At 46.0% G+C, this 22,760-nt stretch overlaps 1 protein-coding gene across 1 annotated transcript; it reads left to right on the top strand.

The window, feature by feature from the left end:
- The first annotated feature begins 20,047 nt into the window (after positions 1–20,047).
- LOC135905190 (uncharacterized) lies at positions 20,048–21,910 on the top strand. The gene has a single exon (XM_065436214.2). The coding sequence runs from the start codon at positions 20,048–20,050 to the stop codon at positions 21,908–21,910; it is 1,863 nt and encodes a 620-aa protein (XP_065292286.2).
- Positions 21,911–22,760: the final 850 nt, after the last annotated feature.

Here is a 22,760-nt window from a genome sequence, read left to right as displayed (position 1 = left end):
ATCGCGAACTTCAGCCAACCAGCGATCAGAGGACTGCTTTATTTTCGCCTGGACGAGGACCTGCACTTGTTTCTTTTGTCGATAATATTCCCATTTTTGGCCTATTTCCTCTTCAGATAACTGCGCCCTCTTTGCTTCTCTGTGTTCCCGAGATGCCCACCGTCGTTGTTCGATGGCCTCTCTAATTTCCTTATTCCACCAACTTCGTGGCTTCCCCTTTCCTCTCCAGCGGTTTACTCCTTTTACCTCTTTTATTTTTGTACTAATGAGTACTTCTAACTGATTATAATCCCACCTTTCCATGGGATGTTTCTTTATTGCTTCCTCTATGCCAGCCGCTATTTGCGCTATTTGCGCGACCATAGCCTGCTGCATAGTTTCTCACTACATTACCTAGAGGGAAATCTGGCGCTGCTGCGCTGTGGTATGCATGGGAATGCCGGTATATTGTGGATTCGGATTGGCATCGTTCTCGTAGAGACAGGACACTTGAAGACGCGCTTGGCAAGAACCGTTCCGCCTGTCACAATGATTCATTTTCTGCTAGAACAGCACGTGAAAAGCTGTTTGATACAAGTGAGTATGGCCCGCGAAACGCAGCCACCGAAGGAACAGGCCTGCACGCCTAGTAGTGACGAACTCACATCTTCATTGCCAAAACGCGACTACCGTGGCCCCTTATATTGCCCACCAGGCATGGCGCAGCAGCAACACAAAACAAACAGAGCTGCCAGGGGGCGCTGCATTTTAGAACATTTAACATTGTGTCACTCCTCCCTTCTTAAGATGTATGCTACGGGGAGTACTTGAACATTGGTTTCCGAGTTCTTGTGCTACGGCGTAACTGTGGAGTGCAAGGTGCAGCCATGACAGGGTTGTCCACGGCACAGTCACTTCCAGATACGCTTCCCGGTGACTGTTCCTCATGCAGCACGTCGGGTGGAGCTGGCAGATGTATGGCTGGTTCTCTCTCATGAAGCACATCCGGGATAGCTGGAGAATGGATGGGTGGTTGCCCCAGTTGAGGAGAAACTTCTGCTCCAGCAGGACGAAGTCTTGCTATCTGCGCAAGGCGCAAGTGGTCATTGTGTCGGCTCCATGTCGAACCGTCTTGACAAAGAACCTGGGCCGACGGTGGATTGACGTCTGAAACACTGGCAAGTACCCATGGTGCACCTGTGCGGAAGTTTCTTGCATACACTTTATCTCCTGGTTGGAGTAATGGAGCCTGCCGTGACCCTCTGTCAGCATTCAACTTCTGTTTCAGTTGTTTGAATAGCACCGATGCTTGTAGGCTAGGCCGCAGGACATCCAGAGGAGTCGTGAACATTCTCCCCATTAGGAGCTCACATGGTGGTCATGTGGGGTTGTCCGATAATGAAATAAAAACCTGGAAATCTGTGTCTTGAAGTCGCCAGAGCCAGACTTCTTGAGTTTGTTCTTTACAGTCTGTACCACTCGTTCTGCTGCACCGTTGGAAGCGGGGTGATACGGTGGTACATGCATGCGGCGAATTCCGTTTCGAGTTAAGAACTCAAGGTACTGTGCACTGGTAAACGCCGGGCCATTGTCAGAAACTATTACGTCAGGGAGGCCATGCTGAGCGAACGCAATTCTCAGGGCAGAAATGGTAGCTTCTGCAGATGTGGATGACACAGGGAAAACTTCTATCCACTTCGAGAAAGCATCCGCGATGACTAAGAACGTGTGTCCTAGAAATGGTTCCCCGAAATCAATGTGGAGCCGTGACCAGGGTCGGTGCGGAAACGGCCATGGCATCTGTGGGACCGGCTGCACAGCCCGTTGTTGAGCCTGGCACGTAGCGCAGCTTTTCACACTGTTGGCAATGTCATTGTCTATGCCTGGCCACCAGACATGGCTCCTGGCAATCATTTTGCTTTTTTCAATACCAGGGTGACTGGCGTGAAGTACTCCAAGAACTTGGGCCTGCAGTGATTTGGGAATTACTACTCGTGACCCCCACAGTAGGCAGCCTTCATGGAGACTGAATTCTGAGCTTCTTGTGCTGAAAGGGTTCCACTAGCTCTGGCCCAGCTGGAAGGCTCTCTCCTTTCAATACAGAATGCATAACATGACCCAGAACTGGATCGTTCCTGGTGGTTCGTGCCACCACAGCAGGTGAAAGAAGTCGAGGATAGGCCTCCTCCAACATGAAAATCTCGGCAGGGGCAGGCAGTGTGGTGCTGTCGTTAGGTAGTGGCAGTCTGCACAAAGCATCAGCAGGGCCAAGCTCTCTTCCAGGCTTGTATACCAGTGCGTACTTGTACGCAGATAGCTTGAGAGCCCACCGGACTAACCTTGGTGATGCTTGCACAGGGACAGGCTTGTTGGCACCCAGCAGTCCGAGAAGTGGCTTGTGGTCAGTGTATGCTTCAAATGGTATGCCCCACGAGTACTGGTGGAACCGCTCTACACCAAACACGAGTGCCAGGGCCTCCCTGTCAAGTTGACTGTAATTTCGTTCTGCTTTTGACAAGCTCCGTGAGGCAAAAGCAATGGGATGTTCCCGGCCATCAGCATCTTTGTGGGCCAGAACTGCACCTATGCCATAAGGTGATGCGTCACAGCTGAGGCACACAGGCGTGTCAGGGCGGAAATATACGAGAACTGGAGCTGAGGCCACCAGGTGTTTGCAGGCTGTGAATGCATCTCGCTGGTCCTGCCCCCACTCCCATTTCTTTCCATCACAAAGAAGAGAGTGCAGGGGAGAAAGAAATGCAGAAAGATTAGGCAAAAAAACGTCGGTAAAAATTGACAAGTCCCAAGAAACTCTGAAGTTCTTTGACGTCTTTTGGCACTGGGGCATGCAGAATGGCTGCCACCTTGTCGACGTTCGGGGAAAGGCCCTCCTTGCTGATGATGTGCCCAAGATACTCCACTTGTGGCACGAAGAAATGACACTTTTGGAGTTTCACTTTGAGGCCAGATTCTTGAAGCTTACGAAGCACAGCACGAAGGTTGTTGAAATGCTCAGCATCATTAGCACCTGTGACAAGAATGTCGTCGAAACAGACGGCCACATGTGGTAGTTCTCTCAGCAAGTTCTCCATCTCACGTTGAAATATAGCAGGAGCTGACGAGACTCCAAAAGGCAAGCGGGTGTACTGAAACAACCCCATGTGTGTCGAAATTGTGACGTACTCTCTGGAGGCTTCATCAAGAACTACTTGCTGATACGCGTCACGCAAATCCAATATGGTGAATTTCTCACCCTCTGCAAGGACAGTCCACAGGTCCTCAATCCTTGGAATTGGATATTTGTCCACTGTCGCTACTGGGTTGGTGGTGACACTAAAGTCTCCACAGATTCTAATGCGCCCATCCTTTTTTACCACAGGAACAATAGGTGCAGCCCACCTGGATGTTTTCACTGGAACAAGGATGCCATCTCTTCTTAATCGTTGTATTTCTTGCGTGACTCCATCTGTTAAGGCATATGGCAGAATGCGTGGCTTGAAGAACCGAGGTGGGGCATCTGAAGGAACATGTAATGACGCTTCAGCACCTTTGTACGTACCAAGACCTTCTTCGAATACATCTGCGAAGTCTTGGACTAGGTGTTTGATGTCAGAAAGGGCATGTATATTTACTTCAACATTGGAGAGGCCGATGCCCAGCTCGCGCATCCAGTTGCGTCCTAGCAGAGTAGGTGAATTGTCCCCGGTCAGAAAAATGGGTAGATCCGCCTCCTTGCCATGAAACTTCACAAGAATGTCAGCCTTGCCTTCGACTTTCTTCAGTTCCCCGGAATAGCTTCGTAGAAACACTTGCGACGGCTGCACATTAACCGAAGGCAGAAGCTGTAGGAGCCGCGACTTGGCAATGACGGAGACGCTTGCCCCCGTGTCCACTTCCGTGTGGAGCGGCTTGCCGCAAACGTCAACGGTGACGGTGAAAGGCGGAGGCGGTTCGGCGTAGTTAGTATTCCACATGTCGCAGACTTCTGAAGGCGAAACTGCAACGGCATCTTCATCTTTTACTGTGTGCACGCGAAGGCGGTTGCTTGACCCCTGCGAATTTCGTGCGGTAGGCGAACGCTGCTCGTGAGGACTGCTGCTTCGGGCTTGGCTGTCCTTTCGTTTCGTATTGCAGACTTTCACCAGGTGACCCCGTTTGTGGCAGTAATTGCAGACGGTCCTCACATACTTGCATTCGGATGCAAGGTGTCCACCCCCGCAGCGATAGCAGGTGACGGCCTCGTAGCCCGACAGACGCGGTGGGTCGAATAGGTGCCGTTAGGGTTAGCTTGTGCAATATCCCCAGCGTCCCTTTTCGCTTCTTCCATTGCTAGGGCTGTCTGCACGGCATCCTGGAAAGTGAGGTCCACCTTTTCCAGCAATCTTGTTTGAATGTCTGCGTTGTTCACACCACATACAATACGGTCACGTATCATGTCTTCTAGTTCGGTACCGAAGTTGCAATGCCCTGAGAAGCTTTTCAGCGCTGCAATGAACTCGCTGATAGATTCGATTCGCCTTCCGCGCGAACTCGGGAGTTGAAACGCAAACGCTGCACGACTGCAGACGGCTTCGGGCAATAGTAGTTTCCAAGAACCAAAATAATCTGTTGAAGCGTTTTGTCACTCGGCTTGTCGGGTTTCACCAAATTGCGAAGCAACGCATACGTCTTCTGTCCGCAACAACTGATAAATACGGACGTTTTTTTGTCTTCGGCGACATCATTCGCCGCGAAAAATGCTTCGAGTCGGTCCACATAGCAGGGCCAGTCATTTCCTCCGCCCTCGAATGGCTCGAGACTGCCGAAATTTGGCATGTTGAACGGGTGGTCGAACCATGCGGGAACGATGACTCACTTGAAACGCAGGAGGCGCGGCATACCTGGCGTTCACGGACGCGTCGCAGCAGAAACGTTCCAAGTAGGGTTAGCGTCCGGGTAGCGTCTCAGCCGTTCTAATTCCGAGGAATAGGTCGCAGGATGTAACGACGCTTTCCGCAGTAGCGCCTGAAAGTCCGTATAGAGTAAGTCGTTGCTGTAGTAAATAAGAAGGCGCTCTTCAAAAGTAGCATGAGCAGCAACTTGGACTCGTCGCGGTAGCAGAAGTACCGGTCAACAAAGGATGCGTCTCAGCAGCGGCGAAGTCCCTGGCATCCATCACAGAAGTAGAATCCGAAGTAGCAGTATCGTGGCAGCAGTAAGGCTCGGACGTAGTGCGCGCAGCAGCAGAAATCCTTTTTCACCTCGTCGCCAGTTGATACAATTGAGTATGGCCCGCGAAACGCAGCCACCGAAGGAACAGACCAGCACGCCTAGTAGTGACGAACTCACATCTTTATCATAGAATAAAGAGTCTTTATTGCCAAAACGCAACTACCGCGGCCCCTTATATCATAGAGTTTTTCACTATAACACCTAGAGGGTAATCTGGCGCCACCGTCTATGGGAGTTTCTTAAGGGGGCACCGTGCCGTCATGGGAATGATTCGCAACTCCAGCCATAGAGTTTCTAAATAAATACCCTAGAGGGAAATGTGGCGCTAGTGTCTATGGGGGTTCTCATGAGCGTTGTCTCAACCTACATGGGAATGATGGGAAGTACAGGCTTCGGATTGACTTCGATCTTTAGACTAGTGGCGTTTGCTTCTGGCGCAGTAAACAAAGCTATACTCAAATATTATCGCGTAAAATCTAATTCTATTTCTGCAGTATGTTATGTAATGTACAACACGCTACGTAAACTTTGTATGAATTTGAGATGAAAGTATGGTTTACTATGGTTTGTCACCAGGACACACCAGGGTATGCATACTTGTGCGATTCTGTTCTCAATTCAACGCCAAAGAATAATTATTTATTCATTTTTGTAACAGCAACACAACCGTGCATATACTTATATAAAAATACTCACCAAGTATTTCTGGAAATAAAAATGTTGTATTGTGACAAAGCGTTGCGCCCTTGAGCGGAATGCTAAAAGTGTCGTCTGCTACGACGCCTGCTCGCTGCAAACGCGAGACTTTTCTCGCAGACGACAGGCACTTGCGAACTCTCTTGCTCTTTCGAAAAGGTTGCGTCGGCTGTCACGATTGCTGAACGTCTTCAAGTACTTTTAAGCACATCTGCTGCAGTGCTAGCTAGGACGCTAGTGGCCTCCTACGAGTATGCTTCATCACATTTTATATTGGCGTACCGCTTCCGAAGCGTTACAGCGTGGCTTTGCGGGTACCCATTGTGCGACACTAGACTACAGCTCGGAAGCAGCTATCTTTCCTACCACAAGTAAGTTTGTGTTCTCAAAGTCCTAAAACACGCATGTCAATGAGCACATGAACGAGCACATAATGAAGCCCTCAATAAAATTTGATTTTCAAGCCACTAGAAGTACAACTGTATATGTCTTGTATCAGTAGTGCCTTCTTTGTCCTATTCTGAAGTTTCATAAAGCACGTAACGCTATAGTGTCAACCTAACACACTTAACCAACCAAGGTCCAAACGCTCAAAACATGTTCTTTCAACGTTTATGATGCCGCCGCTTTCTCGTCACGGCTTCGACGCCACACCGCGACACAAGCATCGTCCCAGTCGCTGGCCCAGCGCTCTATCGCCACTCCGAGCAACATAACAAAGGCAGAGAGCTTTGCGTTGCACTGTCACACTGCAGGTTATAGCAATTGCGCTTGGAGCGAAAACAAAACTGCCAAAAAAAATACTTGTAGACTAGTTCGCCAGTCAATAGAATGCCAATCCGAAGCCTGTACTTCCCATCATTCCCATGATGGTTGAACGATCGCAGCGCCAGATTTGCCTCTAGGTATATTAATATGAAACTCTATGACTCCAGCAATTCATGCGACACCTAGCGGCAGTAGGGAGAAACGCCATACGGAGGTCCAGTCGCCGTGTGTGCCGTAGAGGCTGCTGTTGCGGACGGAAGAATGGAGCTACTAGTAAAGAAAAAGCCAACGGCCAAGCAGTTCTGCTGTGTTCCTCGGTGCGTGCCAGCGAGATGGAAGGACAGCGATATTTCCGTTCACGCACTTCCCTCCGAGTCGAAAGGCTGAAGCCGCAGAACCAAGTGGATCGCTAACCTCCGCATCGGCAAGGCTGTGACGCTGACAGTGACTGTTTGCTCACGGCATTTTGCACGGGATAATTTCTCCTTACCAGGTGAGACACTATTGTGAACTTGTGAACTTGTGAACTCGAACCTAATGCATGACTATTGTGCGTGTCCATTATACATGTCGCCGTGTCACCTTATGTAAACACGTTTCACATTGCCAGCACTGGCGATTGGGCTATGCATAATTTGCTGCATATGTTAGCCGCAACGCGAAATTCGAGCACAGGTTCGAGACCTGTCACAGCGGTTTCTCCGAGGAACGTCTCCAGTGCACTCGTTAACCACATTGGCTGTAATTAGAGCTCATGTTCGACGCTTCACAGCGGTTTCTGCGAGGAACGTCACCTCTGCGCTCGTTGGCTACACCCGGCTGTAACTCGGGAGGCTTTTGATGCCCAGCACGTCTCGCGCAACTTATACGGGCGTCGGAGATTCAAATGTTTACGAATGATGTACTAGCAAGTTCGGGAAGTGTTGAGTGTAAACGTGCCACGTATGTGGCATGCTAAAGCGGTATAAATATCATGCGTGGCGCGGATGAACTTGCAGCACAGGCGCACTGCACACGGGCACTTCCCAGCGCGACTGATTACGAATTTGCCACTTGCACTTGAGAATCTCCGACGCGCTCAAGAGTGGCCATATGACACTGGTATTTCGCACCGACGGCGAGCCTATCACGTTCATTGCAGAAGTTTGCCACTTACGCGACAGCCACATGTCAATTTTACACGCGTTTGCTAGTTGCGAGGAAAATTTACGGCGTCCGCCGTCTACTGACGTGTCGCATATGTATGTGCAGTATTAGTACCTAAGGTAGCTTTATCTGTGTTATTAAATCATCCCCAAGTCAGTGGCAAAACTACTCCGGTCATGTGGTGGTGTTTGCACCTGTGTACTTTGTGTTATGAGCAGCTTTCAACTACGTTTTGCAGATGCTACATTCGGTGTACAACGTTGCATAGCCTTGCACACTCAAACCGTGCTTCATTTCTTTGCAAATGCTTTTTTATAAATATTGTGGCCTTGTTTCTGAGGTAAAATGAAAAAAAATTCTATGTGCAGCCCATATTGAGGCACAATAAAGCATAAACAATTCGTTTATTTTTTCAGATGTAGCATGTCAAAGACAGCGGCTGAAAAAAATGCAATACCAACTGAAAACCTACTAAGGACGTCATGTTATGATGAGAACAAGGATGCTCATATGAAAGAGCTTTCACTGGCAAGACTTCGCCGACGTGCGTATCGGTCAGCCAGAGTAAGTTAATTTGACTGCATGGTGCAGCACTTATAGTCTTATGGTACATACACCATGTCTACAAGCATGCAATTGATGTCAACACCTTTTAATGCATTACAGAATGAATCAAGCAAAGAAACTGCTGCCTCCCCATTAGAAGCAAAGGTGTTGCCCCATGCACATGTCAGCACGACCACCATGGTAAATTGGCTGCCTGCAGCTTGTGCACACATTGCTTCACCACTAATTCCTAGGGATTAAACTCTGACATTGCAGGACGATCTCCCATCCCCTGACAGCAACAGTATGGACCAAATAAGTGACAAAGGAAATATGGTAATTTCTTTTTGTGTATGTATGTGTTGTGGTAGCTGTCTTTACCTAGACGTTGGCATGCTTTCTGGATTTACATCGTAAAGGCATTGTAGCGCGTGGTGTGTGATGGGTGCACATTAACTGCAACTTGTGCACACATTGCTTAACCACTGGTTCCTTGAACTGAACTCTATCTGACATTGCAGGACGATTTCCCATCCCCTAACAGCATGGACCAAAGCCTTGCAAACGCCATAAGGGACAAGGACATAGCAAATATGGCAATTTGTTTTTTCTATATATTTGTGATATGGTAGCTGTCTTTACCTAGCCGGCAGCATGTTTTCTGGATTAACTTCGTGAAAGGATTGTGGTGTGTGATGGGTGCAAATTAACTGATGCAAAAACCCTGGCTTTCCTACTTCCAACATTGAATTTAACACATTGACGTGCATTATTGGAATGACAAAAAGAAGCTGCATCTCGCGTCAGATATGTCAGACATTATAACTCTTGCTTTTGTTTTGTGACAGGCATGTGCTTGCCACCCTGGCCCCCGGACATTATTGGCAGAGTACTCAAGAGAAGAAAAAGACGTGGCAAATTTCCTACTAGAAATGGCTTCAAGGACAAGGCTTACAGAAAGCAAGGCTGTCCAAGTGACATCGGGTACTTTTCCACAAAAGTTTGTGAACACGATAAATAGTAGCAACGTAAATACATTCACAGGCCTGCCATCATTCAATGTTCTGAATGCTCGTGTGATGTGCTACACAAAAATTCATCCACTTTCAGGACGGCACCAGTGATGTGTAAAAACAATTGCATTGACATTGGTGAAATTGAAGCATAATATTTCCACTGCATTCTTGAGTCACCTTTTTAACTGTTCTCTAACTACATGTAGCAACATAATTGCAGAGACTGCTCAGTTGATGTCTGAAATTTTAAAAGTAACTGCGGCTGTGCCACCAAAAGATGATGTTGAACATTTGCCTGTCTGTTTTAAACACTTCAGTAATGTGCGTGTCATTGTAGATTGCACCGTAATTCCTATTAGCCAGCCCAACTGTTTGCGATGTGCATTACAGACCTACCCCTTCTATAAGAAAGGTTTCACGGTTAAATATATGGTGACTGTTACAACAAGTGGTCTTAGTGCCTACATAAGTCAAGGATATGGAGGCCGCACCTCAGACAAGGCCCTGTTTGAGCAAAGCTGCCTCGTCAAGCAACTAGACCCGATATCAGATGCCATAATGGCAGACTGTGGCTTTCTTATTGATGACATTTGTGCGGACAACTTAATTGAGTTAATCAGGTCTCCATTCAGAAAACAAAAGCAGATGTCAAAGGGTGATTCACTTAGGACACAAAAGATAGCATCAGCAAGAGCTTATGTAGAGCGTGCTATACAGCTAATGAAAATATTCCGTGTTGTCAACAAGAATCCCATGGAGCATGGCGGGATTACTCGAGGACATTGTCATAATAGCTGCAAACATCACAAACCTTTCATCATCGATTTTAGCAACACATCGATTTTTGTGAGTCGTGCACCAATACATTTCCCAAACGTATTATGTGCATCGTAAAAGTGGTTCGTGCTTTCCATGCAAGGAATTTTTAAAAACTTTACAGGAGTGGAAGCGCCGTGTTCCTTACCAGCAGAAATGAAGCCAGCACTTGTCCTTATATTACATTTGAAATAGGCCTTCGTTGGGCTGTCCTCTTACAGATGAAGTGGTTTGGCTCTGGTAATGTAATTGCGTGGCTAATTAGAAACTAAAAGCATATTGTTCCTGTAAGAAGTATTATCTTCCTCTGAGTATTGATTACGTTATTTCTGAAAGAATTTACCAAGAATTTCAGGCTTCATCTTAAAACCAGTAACACTAAGATACAGGTCAGCCAGTCTCTGTATGGCAAAATAAGTCACGTTAATGGGGTTGAGACATCAAATTTTTGGCTTGCGCGTTCTTTGTTTCAAAAGTTTGTTATTGCTCCAGGAAGCATGGTGCACTCTCGAATACTCTTATATTGCAGTAAATAAGTTAATATCGCATTATTTATGTGAACAATTTTCAGTTTCAGTTTGTGGGCGCAAAGTTGGACAGTGATGTCAATGTCTAGGAAGCTTGGTCACGTGGGCCCACCAAGCTGTGACGCGCACACTGCTGCATCGTCTGGTCTCGCACACACATTATGTACCAGTGCAGGCAAACAAAACCACGCCGACAGTTGTCTTGGCTAGCTGCGGCAGCTCCAATTATGACTCTACGACTGACGTGGCTCATTGCCCTCTAGACTCAAGCCTCTCTAGGCTTGCCCGGTGCTGTGGGTCACCACTTATTGCACGTCACTCTAATGTGGTATGACGTCACTAAAACTTTCGTTGTGCTTCCAACACAGTGACATCGGTGTCAATCGCGGTAGCAATGGGTTTCGATCACGAGAACGAGCATTTAGGCACTCTTTGGAAGAGAATGAAAACATACTTTAAACTTTTCTGTGTCCAGCACTTCATGTTGAGTGTCTTTGCATACAGAGGAAGCCTACAGCATGCTTTTTATAGCCTCAAAATTTGGTGTCTCAACTCCTTTCATCTAGTGGGAAGTGTGAGGAAAGCACTTCTTTTCCTTCATTGAAAAGTAATCTTTTATAGTGCCCCTCCTAAAATGGTGGTGTTGGTTCAATTTTGGCACATAAATTCACCTCCAACAATTTTTTTATATTCCTTGTTTCCATTGTGTACTTCCTTACTATAGCCTGTTCTAATGTTTTATTTGCCTTTTTTTACATCTCGACAATCTTGTGTATTGTTGCAGCCCATTTGAACTTAACATGTGTTGCTACGTTGCCCGAGTTTATTTTTCTTTGTTAGGAAAACTTAATTGTGCATGGCCTCGTAAGGGACCCTCACCAGGCCCTATTGAAAATTTTGGTTATACACTGGTATATGTAAGGTGTCGTCTAGAAAGCCTTTTTTTTTTTCGAAGATTTTCAAATTAACTCACCCGATGCCACTTGGACAACCTTGGTTTCTGTAAGCCAAGTACCTGAAGCCATTGCTAACAGGAAATTTGCCACATCTTGGGAAATGGAAGAACCTGTCCTGTTACCATGCTGCCAGAAGGCAAGCGTTAGTACCAGCAGACATTTTGTCTCTGCCTCGACTAGGGTGCGCAAGTGTTTTTTCTCTGCCTTCTCCAATACCAAAGCGAAAAGACCATGTCACATGAATGTGTCGTACCCCGCATTTTTTTTTAAAATTCTTCACAATTCCAGTGGCACGTTCGCATATTCGGCATTAGGTGATTCACCTGAAGTCATGTGCCATGGCTGGCGATATTGCAAGTAGCCTGTATTGCATAGAGGCATTTGTGCGTGTGACCTTGGCTCCGTCAAAGCGTGGCGGCCTTAAGAGTAAGTGCTGTCTTCTGTTTGGAAATTTAGCATTTTTTATGCCCCTCAGCCATTTCATACTTTTCAGACACGGTCGTTGCCATGTGATCTACATGCTGCACTTGTTTGCATTGGCCAAACCTGCAGACTTCAACTTCAACACACTTTTTGTAAATTAGCAATGAATATTCTTTTGCAACTTGCATTCTTCATTGACGTGCTGATTTACGCTACGCATTCTGATGCAAGTTTTCATCTTGTGGTATACCGAGATATTTGCAGTTCACTTATGATCTGTGTGCATAGAGTTGTGGTTATTCTTCAATGGCTGTTTGTTGTCCCTTGCCTTACTTGTATTTTTTCACAAAATAAACCACATGCACTCAATATTTTGTTCACTGTACTCAGTGTCAAGGTGTTTGCCTCATACGTTTTAAAAAACTCAAGCCCATTTTTGTTGCACTCTTTAGCATATGAGGGTATATCTTGCCAAACAGAACATGAGAAGTAACATGGAACAGTGTCAAACCTGCATACGATGAGTATTTAAAAAGTTTGGCCACCAGAGTTGAGTACCCTGAAAGAATGGTTTGATTCAAATGACCCCAGCTGGTATATGTACCATAATTTATGCTTCTTCCCAATTTGTTGAATACAGTGCAAATGGCTGTCCTGGGAGTGCAAATGGCTGTCCTGGGAAGCATAACTAAACCACTAGTAATACAACATGGGAAGACACTTGTGCAGACTTAACATCAGTGAATGATAATTATTGACCTCCAGAGAGCATATAGAGCTGTCCTTACTATCAACATATCAATAAATGGAAAGTAAGTGACATAAAAGTTTAACATGCACTTAAAGCACTTAACAAACACTTAAAGGGTCACTGAAACACTTCCGACTGATCATAGTGACCTCACTACAAAAGGACATCGCCTGCTGCAAAAATTTTTAACAGTGACCTTTCAAACATGTTAAAAAACAATCCTAAAAAATTTTGGCGGGTTGGTAATCCAAATTACAGTTCAAACTCCTCAGTATCCATAAATAACGAAGGTAATCTTCTTACTTCCCTTGAAGTAGCAGAGGAATTTAACCAATTTTTCTGCTCAGTATTCACTCATGAGGGCCCCTTACCTACTGACCTACAATTCCCAACGCTGTGCCAAACTATACCTGACATAACTGTCACGCCAGAAGGCGTATATTCAGCCATAGACCGTCTCCCTATTAACTCGGCACCCGGCCCCGATGGAATATGTCCTAAATTGCTAAAAATAGCAAAGCCTGTAATATGCCCAATGTTGGCCGCAATTTTTCAGCAATCTATAGATACGGGCAGTGTCCCAAACGACTGGAAAATTGCGCGTGTCATACCCGTTTTCAAATCTGGTGATGCCTCTAACCCGTCAAATTACAGACCAATTTCGCTAACCAACATCAGCTGCAAATTACTAGAACACATAATCTCATCGGCCATCATGAGCTATCTGGCGAAGCATAACTTCTTTTTTGCGAATCAGCACGGCTTTCTCCACGGTCGATCTTGAGAAACACAACTGTTCGAATTAATTACTGACCTTCATCGCGCTGTTCATGCTCACTCTAAAATAGACGCCGTATTTGCAGATTTCGCCAAAGCGTTCGACAAAGTTCCACAAAAACGTCTAATTGAAAAACTTGACAATCTGAACATTAATTCGAAGGTTATTTTTTGGATTAACAATTTTTTGGCCAATCGCTACCAATCAGTCTTTGTTAATGGTCATTCATCAACCCTCTCCCACGTTAAATCTGGAGTACCACAAGGGTCTGTACTTGGACCTATCTTATTCTTAGTTTATATTAATGACATAAGCAATAACCTGAGTTCTACGGTCAGATTGTTCGCAGATGATTGCGTGATATACAGGCAAATAATTGGAACTTCTGATTCACTTCAACTACAATCGGACTTAGACAAGATTAACAATTGGTGCACACAATGGCAAATGGAAATTAATACCTCGAAAACAAAAGTCGTGACATTTTCCACAAAAACTGACCCAGAACCTTGCCATTACTTTCTAAACGGCATGACCGTAGAATCGGTACCGGTCATAAAATATTTAGGGATCCATTTAGCATCCGACCTTTCATGGAACATTCACATAGATGCGGTCATTAACAAGGCTTCTAAAACACTCGGATTTCTCAGACGAAATCTGCGTTCAGCTAATGCAGACACTAAGTATTTAGCATACACCACATTAGTGCGCTCGCAGTTGGATTACGCCTCTTTGATCTGGAACCCATACCAAGCATACTTAATAACAAAATTAGAGCCTCTTCAAAATAAAGCCTCTCGATTCATATCGAAGAACTACTCGCGTACGGCAGGCGTCACTGAAATAAAGAAAGCTCTCAAGTTACCTCCTCTCGAAAGACGTAGAACGCTTTTCATACTGTCCTTTTTCCACAAATTATATCACAGCCACTCTTCCTTTGCTATATCCCATCTCACGCCAGCGCATCGCATATTCCCACGCATTGACCACCAACTCAAAGTCGAACCCATCTTTGCTGGCACTAACCTCTTCTTTCATTCGCCGCTCGTCCTAGCCATCCGTCAATGGAATCTTCTGCCTGGCACCATTGCATCTGTCATTGATTACGAAGCGTTTGTAACCGGCCTGAAATGTCACCTTGAGCTGTAACTTTCATTTTTCCCCTCTCCTCACTTCACACATGTGTATGTATATATAACGCTACTCTCTGTAACAATTGAATGTTTGTTGATTATTGTTGATATGTATCTTTATATTTTGTTTTTATATTTAGCATGCTGTTAATGGTAAGCGACTTCTGTACACATCGTAGTACTGCGTTGCTTTGTACTAACTGTTGTTCCCCCCCTATGTAATGCCTGCTGGGCCTTTAGGGTATTTGAATAAAAAAAATCATTGAAGTGTAAGCGGAATTAGTAGTTATTGCACCGATGCAATGCTTTCTCCTTTTGTCTCAGCTAGTGTGCTGGAAGCTACACGGTGCATGGCAACGGAGCAAGGTCCTGGTCAAGTTTTTTTTTTTTTGACACATTGCACTTGTGGTTCAGGCATGCGTGGCACACTCTAAACGCGAGATGGACGCCTGGAGCTACATCACTTACAGAGACCAATCAATACACACGGCTGTCCGATCGTCCTGCGAACAGAGCTTGTGGTGGTCGTGGTATCTATATTATGCAGCCTGCCAGTTTCAGGGCCCCTTTAAGAAGGGCACAAACAAAGACAACAAAAGTTGGTTTCATGAGTTCTGCCTGAGTCGCCACTGATATCACGCAGTTGCTCGTGCACAAATTGTGAAACAATAACGTATGAGCCATAGGAAACGAACAGTCGTGTCGGCAAAAAAAAAAGCAGGATATGTATTGTGATAGGTAACCTCAAGCGCCACAGCACAAGGTGAAGCTAAGTTGCAGTTTGGCACATAATAGGATCTCTTCTGCTTACAACGGTGCACGCACATGAACATTTCACTTTATACGATCCTTGCAATATGAACAGCATTGAAACGCAATGTAGAGATGAAAGATATTCCAGCAGAACTTTTTGTTGGGCTAGTTGGTGCATATTACTGAAGTACTATAGCGCCAAACAGACGACACAAGAAGAGACACGGACGAGCGCTTGGAGCTACAAAGCGCTCGTCCGTGTCTCTTCTTGTGTCGTCTGTTTGGCGCTATAGTACTTCAGTAGAGATGAAACATTAAAGGGACTGACAACTACACCAAATGTTCCAGGATAAGGTGCCAGGAGAAACAGCCGAGATGTGCTAGCACTTTTGCGACAATCCAGCAGTGCACGAGCACTTTGCCTTCACGATCGATGGGTCCCGGAATGCGTCGGCGATTCTCACCACAATCTCGTGCGGGTCCGCTGTCACGCCGGAGGTTTGCACACACGCGCGACCACTTCTACTTAATTACTCACTGCACCACTGGTACCGACTAAAATGAGGTGCTCGGCGTCCACTACCCGTTCTCCCCCCACAAAACAGCGCGAATTACTATCGCAGTGCAACAAACTTAATATTTCCACCAAGGACAGCGTACGCGGGGACCTCCGTAAAGCCGCCATACTGCACAGTGTAGCCAGACCGAATAGATGGATGGATGGATGAATGGATGGATGTTATGAGCGTCCCCTTTCGAACGGGGCGGTGGGTTGCGCCACCAAGCTCTTGCTACTATGCTGCCTGATATCCTACCTAGGTTAACCAATGAAAAAAAGAAAAAAAAAAACACTATGAACTAATACGTCCAAATTTTCTGATCCCCTATTGCGAACTGTGTTTTTGTACGTCTCCGTTTTTTGTCGTTTCCCTACTTTTCTTCCACCAATCCTCCAATCGCCTCTTACTAATGCCTATTGCGGACATGTTTGCTTTACCACTGCTCCCGCTGAAACCAAGGGCTTCAAGGAGGCCAGTGGTGCCTAAATCGACCGCTGGGTAGACGTCTTCACATTCTAATAAAATATGCTCCGTCGTTTCCCTAGCTTTACCGCAGCAAGCACATGCTTCTTCTTCCTTCTTATATCTCGCTTTATAGGTGCGTGTTCTAACGCATCCCGATCTCGCTTCGAAAAGTAATGAGCTTCCCTTTGAGTTATCATAAATGGTTTCTTTCCTGATTTCGTTTCTTCCTCTTAAGTAGTTACTCATGGCAGGTTTCTTTTCCATTGCCGCCACCCAAGAGAATAATTCAGCCTCTCTAACTTTCCGCTTGACCTTCTTTGTTGCTGTGTTGCCCACCCCACAGGCCGCATACTTGCTGGTAAGCTTCCTAGTTCTTTTCCTCCACTGTGAATCAATGTTTTGCCTGTACAGATACCTGAACACTCTCCCAGCCTATTTACTTTTTCCATATTCCTCAGCCGTTCTTCATACTCATTTTTTCTGCGAGCTTCCCTCACTTCAAAACTAGTCCAGCCCATATCCCCCTGCACAGCTTCATTTGTAGTCTTCCCGTGAGCGCCCAATGCGAGGCGACCCACTGACCTTTGGTTCCCGTCGAGCCCTGATTGTACCCCTGATTTAAAGCAAACAACCGCATTTCCAAAAGTAAGCCCTGGAACCATTACCCCTTTCCACATACCTCGTATAGGACCTCGTACCTATTGTATCCCTATAGCGCTCTGTGCTTCATTATGGCTGCATTTCTCTTCCCCTTGACTGTTATGGTTTTTTCCTGTGCTTCCATATATTCATTGCCTTCGTTTATCCATATACCAAGGTATTTATATTCTGTTACCCGAGGTATTTCTTGGCCCTGTATCTCCACTGTCTGTTCACTGTTTTCATTGAATACCATAACACCTGATTTTCTAACACTAAATTTCAAACCTAAATTGTTGCCTTCCTGTCCACAGATATTAGCCATACGTTGCAAATCACTTTGCTTGTTAGCGAGCAACACAGTATCGTCCGCATAAAATAAAGCTGGAAGCTGCTGCTCTACTACTGTACCTGCCTGTTTGTATGAGAGATTAAACCCGATAGTACTTCCTTCTAGCTCCCTCTCCATCCTCACCATGTACATCATAAACAGCAGCGGGGATAAAGGGCACCCCTGCCTCAGTCCCTTGTTGATTTGAACTTTCTCCGCGCTTCTCATCCCTTCCCATTCAACGCAAACGGTATTTTCTAGGTAAATCTCTCTCAAAAGCTGTAGACAATCGTTACCTAAGCCTTCCCCTTCCAGAATATCCCACAAAATGTTGCGGTCTACGTTGCCGTATGCTCCTGCAATGTCCAAAAAGGCCACATACAACGGTCTGCTTTCTGCTTTTGATATTTCGATACACTGAGTAAGAACAAACAAGTTATCATCCAAACGCCTACCTATTCTAAAGCCATTCTGAAGCTCTCCCAAAATGCCATTATTCTCTGCCCATGCTTGAAGCTTTAAGTTGATTGCCTGCATTGCTAGCCTGTATATTACCGATGTAATGGTCAACGGTCTATACGAGTGAATTCTGTCTTTCTCCCCCTTACCTTTATAAATTAACTTCATTCTACTTTGTCACCAACTGTCTGGTATTCGTCTATCTCTTAAAATTTTTTCCACTGCTTTCACCAGAGCTTCCTTACTCTTTGGTCCCAGTTCATTTATCAGCCTAACGGGAACCTCGTCTAGCCCTGTGGCTGTGCGCTTAGGAATTTTCTCTTCCGCTTTCTTCCAGTTTAAATTTGTCAGCACCAGCTCCTTTTCCACTTGGGTCTCTTTCATGCTATTTTTTTCCTCAAGTAAAACCTCGTCATTGCCTTGGAAGAATTCGGCTGTTGCGTTTCGGATGTAATTTATTGCCGCTTCTCCTTCCAGTCTGTTTTCATCTTCGTCTAGTATATGTTGTTGTATTGTTGCTGACTTCCTGTCTAATAATTTTATGTGATTCCAAAATATTCTAGGTGTGGCCTTCTTTTTCTCACGTATTTCTGACAACCAACGTTCACTTTCACCATTTAATTTTGCTTGCACCAGTATTTGAACCATATACTTTTTCTCCCGGTATATTTCCCATTTACTGGTTACTTCATCCTGTGGCAACTGCGCCTTCTTTGCCTGCCTGTGCTCTCGAGATGCTTTCTGTCGTTCGGCGATCGCTTCTCGTATCTCCTTGTTCCACCAGCTTTTCAGTTTCTTTTTTCCTTTCCAACGAACATGTTGTTTCTCTTTCCGTATTTCTGTCGTTATTACACTTAGAAGCTCACCATATTCCCACTCCTTACTTGGCCACTTGCCAAGTTCTTCTTCAACTTTAGTGACTATATTTGCTATTTGTTCAGCGTTCAAATTTGGACTGGCCATTGTTTCCTTGCTCTTTCCCAGCTACATATCCCATTTTCAAAATGATGCGTTTATGGTCACTCCCTATGCTGCTAAACCCTTCTTCATCGATGACCATTTCTCTCAACTTATCATGAATTCCTTCTGTCATCAGACAGTAATCAATGTTCGATTGCCGGTTTCCCACTTCCCACGTGATCTGTCCTTCACACTTAGGCCCTGTATTCACAATCACGAGGTTATGTTGCTCGCAAAGGTCTAGCATTGACTTCCCGTTATTGTCGGTATAGCCATCTAAATCGTGTATGTGGGCATTCATGTCACCTAATAGGACAATCTCAGCACCATTCCCGAAACCCTTAATATCAGCGCTTATGCATTCCACTAACTCTTTATTCTTCTCTGTGCAATTTTTTCCGGTCCACAATTACGTAACTCCCAGCCAAGTTTCTTTCCCACTCATTGTACCTGATAACCAAAGATGCTCTTGACATTGTGAATTTACTCTTTTCCATTTGGCTCCCTGATGGATGAGCATTCCGACTCCCCCTCCCTTTCTTTCCGACTTAGTTCTGTTGTACCCTTCCCATACATAATTCTCAATAACTGGCGGCTCTTCCGAGTCTCTAAGGTGCGTTTCTGTAACCGCATACACTCCTATTTGTTCTCTATGTAACTGCTCCTCAATCTCTGCCCACTTTACTTTTCTTCTGCCGCCCTGCATGTTTATGTAGCCTATTGCATGGCGAGCTCTTGTTCTTGCTTTCCTCCTTTTTCTGTTATCGACGGCGATGCTCTGCTGATGTTCCCCTAGGGGACCTTCTTCATTACTACCTACTCTGACCTCCTGAGCGCACCGCGGGTCCCCTAAAAAAGCAACAGCGCGACCCCCAAGTCGCCAGCCCACTTCTCGTGCTAGCCTGTAATTGAAGTGGATCCCATCTCGTTTAAAACCACCACACCTTCTCACTTCCCTGTTTACTTAGACAACCTCGAAGCCCTTCTCTCGGCTCATTTTCCATATTTCCTCATTGGCAGCCATTACGGCTCTTTGTACGTGACTGTCACGCACAGGCACCTCCGGCACCGTGCACACCACGATCTGCACTTGAGCGGATAGCCAGTGGACACGGCAGCACCGCCGTGACGATGTCGCCTGACGTGCCGCTGTTCATGCAGGTTCTCTGCGCATGCCTTAGTCTCATCGCTGGAGGCGCTGCGAAACCCTTCGACGCTGGAAACATCATGCTTTGCTACGACGCTGGCTTGCCGCGACACTTCTGCGGGGGCGGATACTTCGGCCAGTCTGCTGACCTCACCAGTATCCAGGCGCATCGACACGTGGATGGTCTTTTCGACTCACCAACTGGGGGCACGATGACGTCAGGACGCATGCCCAGAAGGGATCAGCTGTATGCTATAAAAGCATACCCTTCGCCTACCAGCTTCAGTGGACACGGCAGCACCGCCGTGACGATGTCGCCTGACGTGCCGCTGTTCATGCAGGTTCTCTGCGCATGCCTTAGTCTCATCGCTGGAGGCGCTGCGAAACCCTTCGACGCTGGAAACATCATGCTTTGCTACGATGCTGGCCTGCCGCGACACTTCTGCGGGGGCGGATACTTCGGCCAGTCTGCTGACCTCACCAGTATCCAGGCGCATCGACACGTGGATGGTCTTTTCGACTCACCAACTGGGGGCACGATGACGTCAGGACGCATGCCCAGAAGGGATCAGCTGTATGCTATAAAAGCATACCCTTCGCCTACCAGCTTCAGTGGACACGGCAGCACCGCCGTGACGATGTCGCCTGACGTGCCGCTGTTCATGCAGGTTCTCTGCGCATGCCTTAGTCTCATCGCTGGAGGCGCTGCGAAACCCTTCGACGCTGGAAACATCATGCTTTGCTACGATGCTGGCCTGCCGCGACACTTCTGCGGGGGCGGATACTTCGGCCAGTCTGCTGACCTCACCAGTATCCAGGCGCATCGACACGTGGATGGTCTTTTCGACTCACCAACTGGGGGCACGATGACGTCAGGACGCATGCCCAGAAGGGATCAGCTGTATGCTATAAAAGCATACCCTTCGCCTACCAGCTTCAGTGGACACGGCAGCACCGCCGTGACGATGTCGCCTGACGTGCCGCTGTTCATGCAGGTTGGTGACCGAAAAAATGGCTTCCGTAGTGATGTTCTTGGTCTTATAGTGCTGCCGTGTCCACAGGCTGTCGTTGACTCTATATGCGACTGTTTTTCTATTGCGGCCCTGTTGTTAAGTCTCTCTGGGGACGTGGAGGAAAATCCAGGTCCATTAACAGAAGTAATGTGCAGGGAAATGCTCCAAAACCAGAAAGACATTTTGTCTAAACTCACTGCGGTTCAAGACAAGCAAGACTCGTTTGAAACAAGAATCCTAGACATGCAGAACCGGATTCTTCTTATCGAGAGTAAGGTACAAAGCTTAGACGAGACTCAGAACAGGCTCGCAACTCTTGAGGGAATTGTAGCTGACCACAGCGTTGAAACATCTACTCTGGTAAAACATCTGGATGATCTGGATAATCGTTCACGACGAAATAATCTTATCATTAGAGGAATTAAAGAAGATGACCACGAAAATGAAGAGACCCTATTAAGCAAAGTAAAGGACGAAATCTTCAGCGCTACTCTGAAAGTGAATGTATCTTCTATTGAACGAATTCATAGGTTAGGCAGGAGGATTTCTGGTAGAACTCGACCAGTTATCCTGAGGGTGGCAGACTATAGGGATAAAATGACAGTTTTGCAGAACTGCACAAAACTGAGAGACACAGATTACAGCGTAAGCGAAGATTTCTCTAAAAGAGTGCAGAGAATAAGAAAAAAGCTATGGGCCTCGGCGAGTGAGGAGAAGAAGGCAGGAAAGCTGCTTTTTGATAAATTAAAAGTAAACAATACGCTGTACAGCTGGAATGAAGAACGTGAGGAAAGGTGCAAACTGCGAACTGATGCAGGAGCAAGTGATAATTGACGCATGCAGGGCCAACATGCTGGTTTCAAAATGATCAACGTAAATGCAAGAAGCCTGATAAACAAAGCGCATGCGCTTGAAGCTCTAGTTATTGATCACGCTCCTGACATTGCTGTGATCACTGAAACCTGGTTGCATAAAAATATAATCGATAGCGAAATCGCGCCACCCGGATATTCGCTGGTTAGGAGGGATCGAGATGGAAGAGGCGGAGGCGTGGCCATTTTGGTGAAACGAAATATCATATTTTCCACTTTAGAAGTACCAGGAAATATTGAGGCTGTATGGATTACTACAAAATTGAATAATCGCACTGTATTCATCGGAGCGGTATACAGGCCTCCGAACTCCCCAGTAGAACACATTATGCTGCTAAGAGAATTCATGGAAACGCACGTGAAAGAACAAGATAGCATACTGTTACTAGGTGATTTTAATCTCCCTGCTATTGATTGGGATTCATATGTAGTCGGTGACACAGATGTTACATCTTCTGAGTTGTTCTTGGATTTAATATATTCATACAATTTAACCCAGCTTGTTAACCAATATACTAGGGAGTGTGCAACAAGGTCATCTGTACTTGATCTTATACTAATTTCAAATGCTTTGACACCGCATGTGATTGACTGTCTTGTTGATGAAGGGCTATCTGACCACAAAATGGTTATTCTGTCCATGAACATGTCATCGTACCCTTTGCACCAGGATTCAAGCATCCAATATCTAAACTTTCAAGCAGCTGATGATGTTAGTGTCTTGGATTACCTTGAAAGGTCGTTTGATAACTTTGTGTCTGTTTATGAATCCAATGGTGGCACTGACGATCTCTGGGACTTTTTTTCCAAGG

Source organism: Dermacentor albipictus, chromosome 3 (genome assembly GCF_038994185.2).
Source record: "Dermacentor albipictus isolate Rhodes 1998 colony chromosome 3, USDA_Dalb.pri_finalv2, whole genome shotgun sequence".
Taxonomy (NCBI): Eukaryota; Metazoa; Arthropoda; class Arachnida; order Ixodida; family Ixodidae; genus Dermacentor; species Dermacentor albipictus.
Note: the sequence above shows the minus strand (reverse complement) of the source record. Positions and strands in the feature narration are given on the sequence as shown.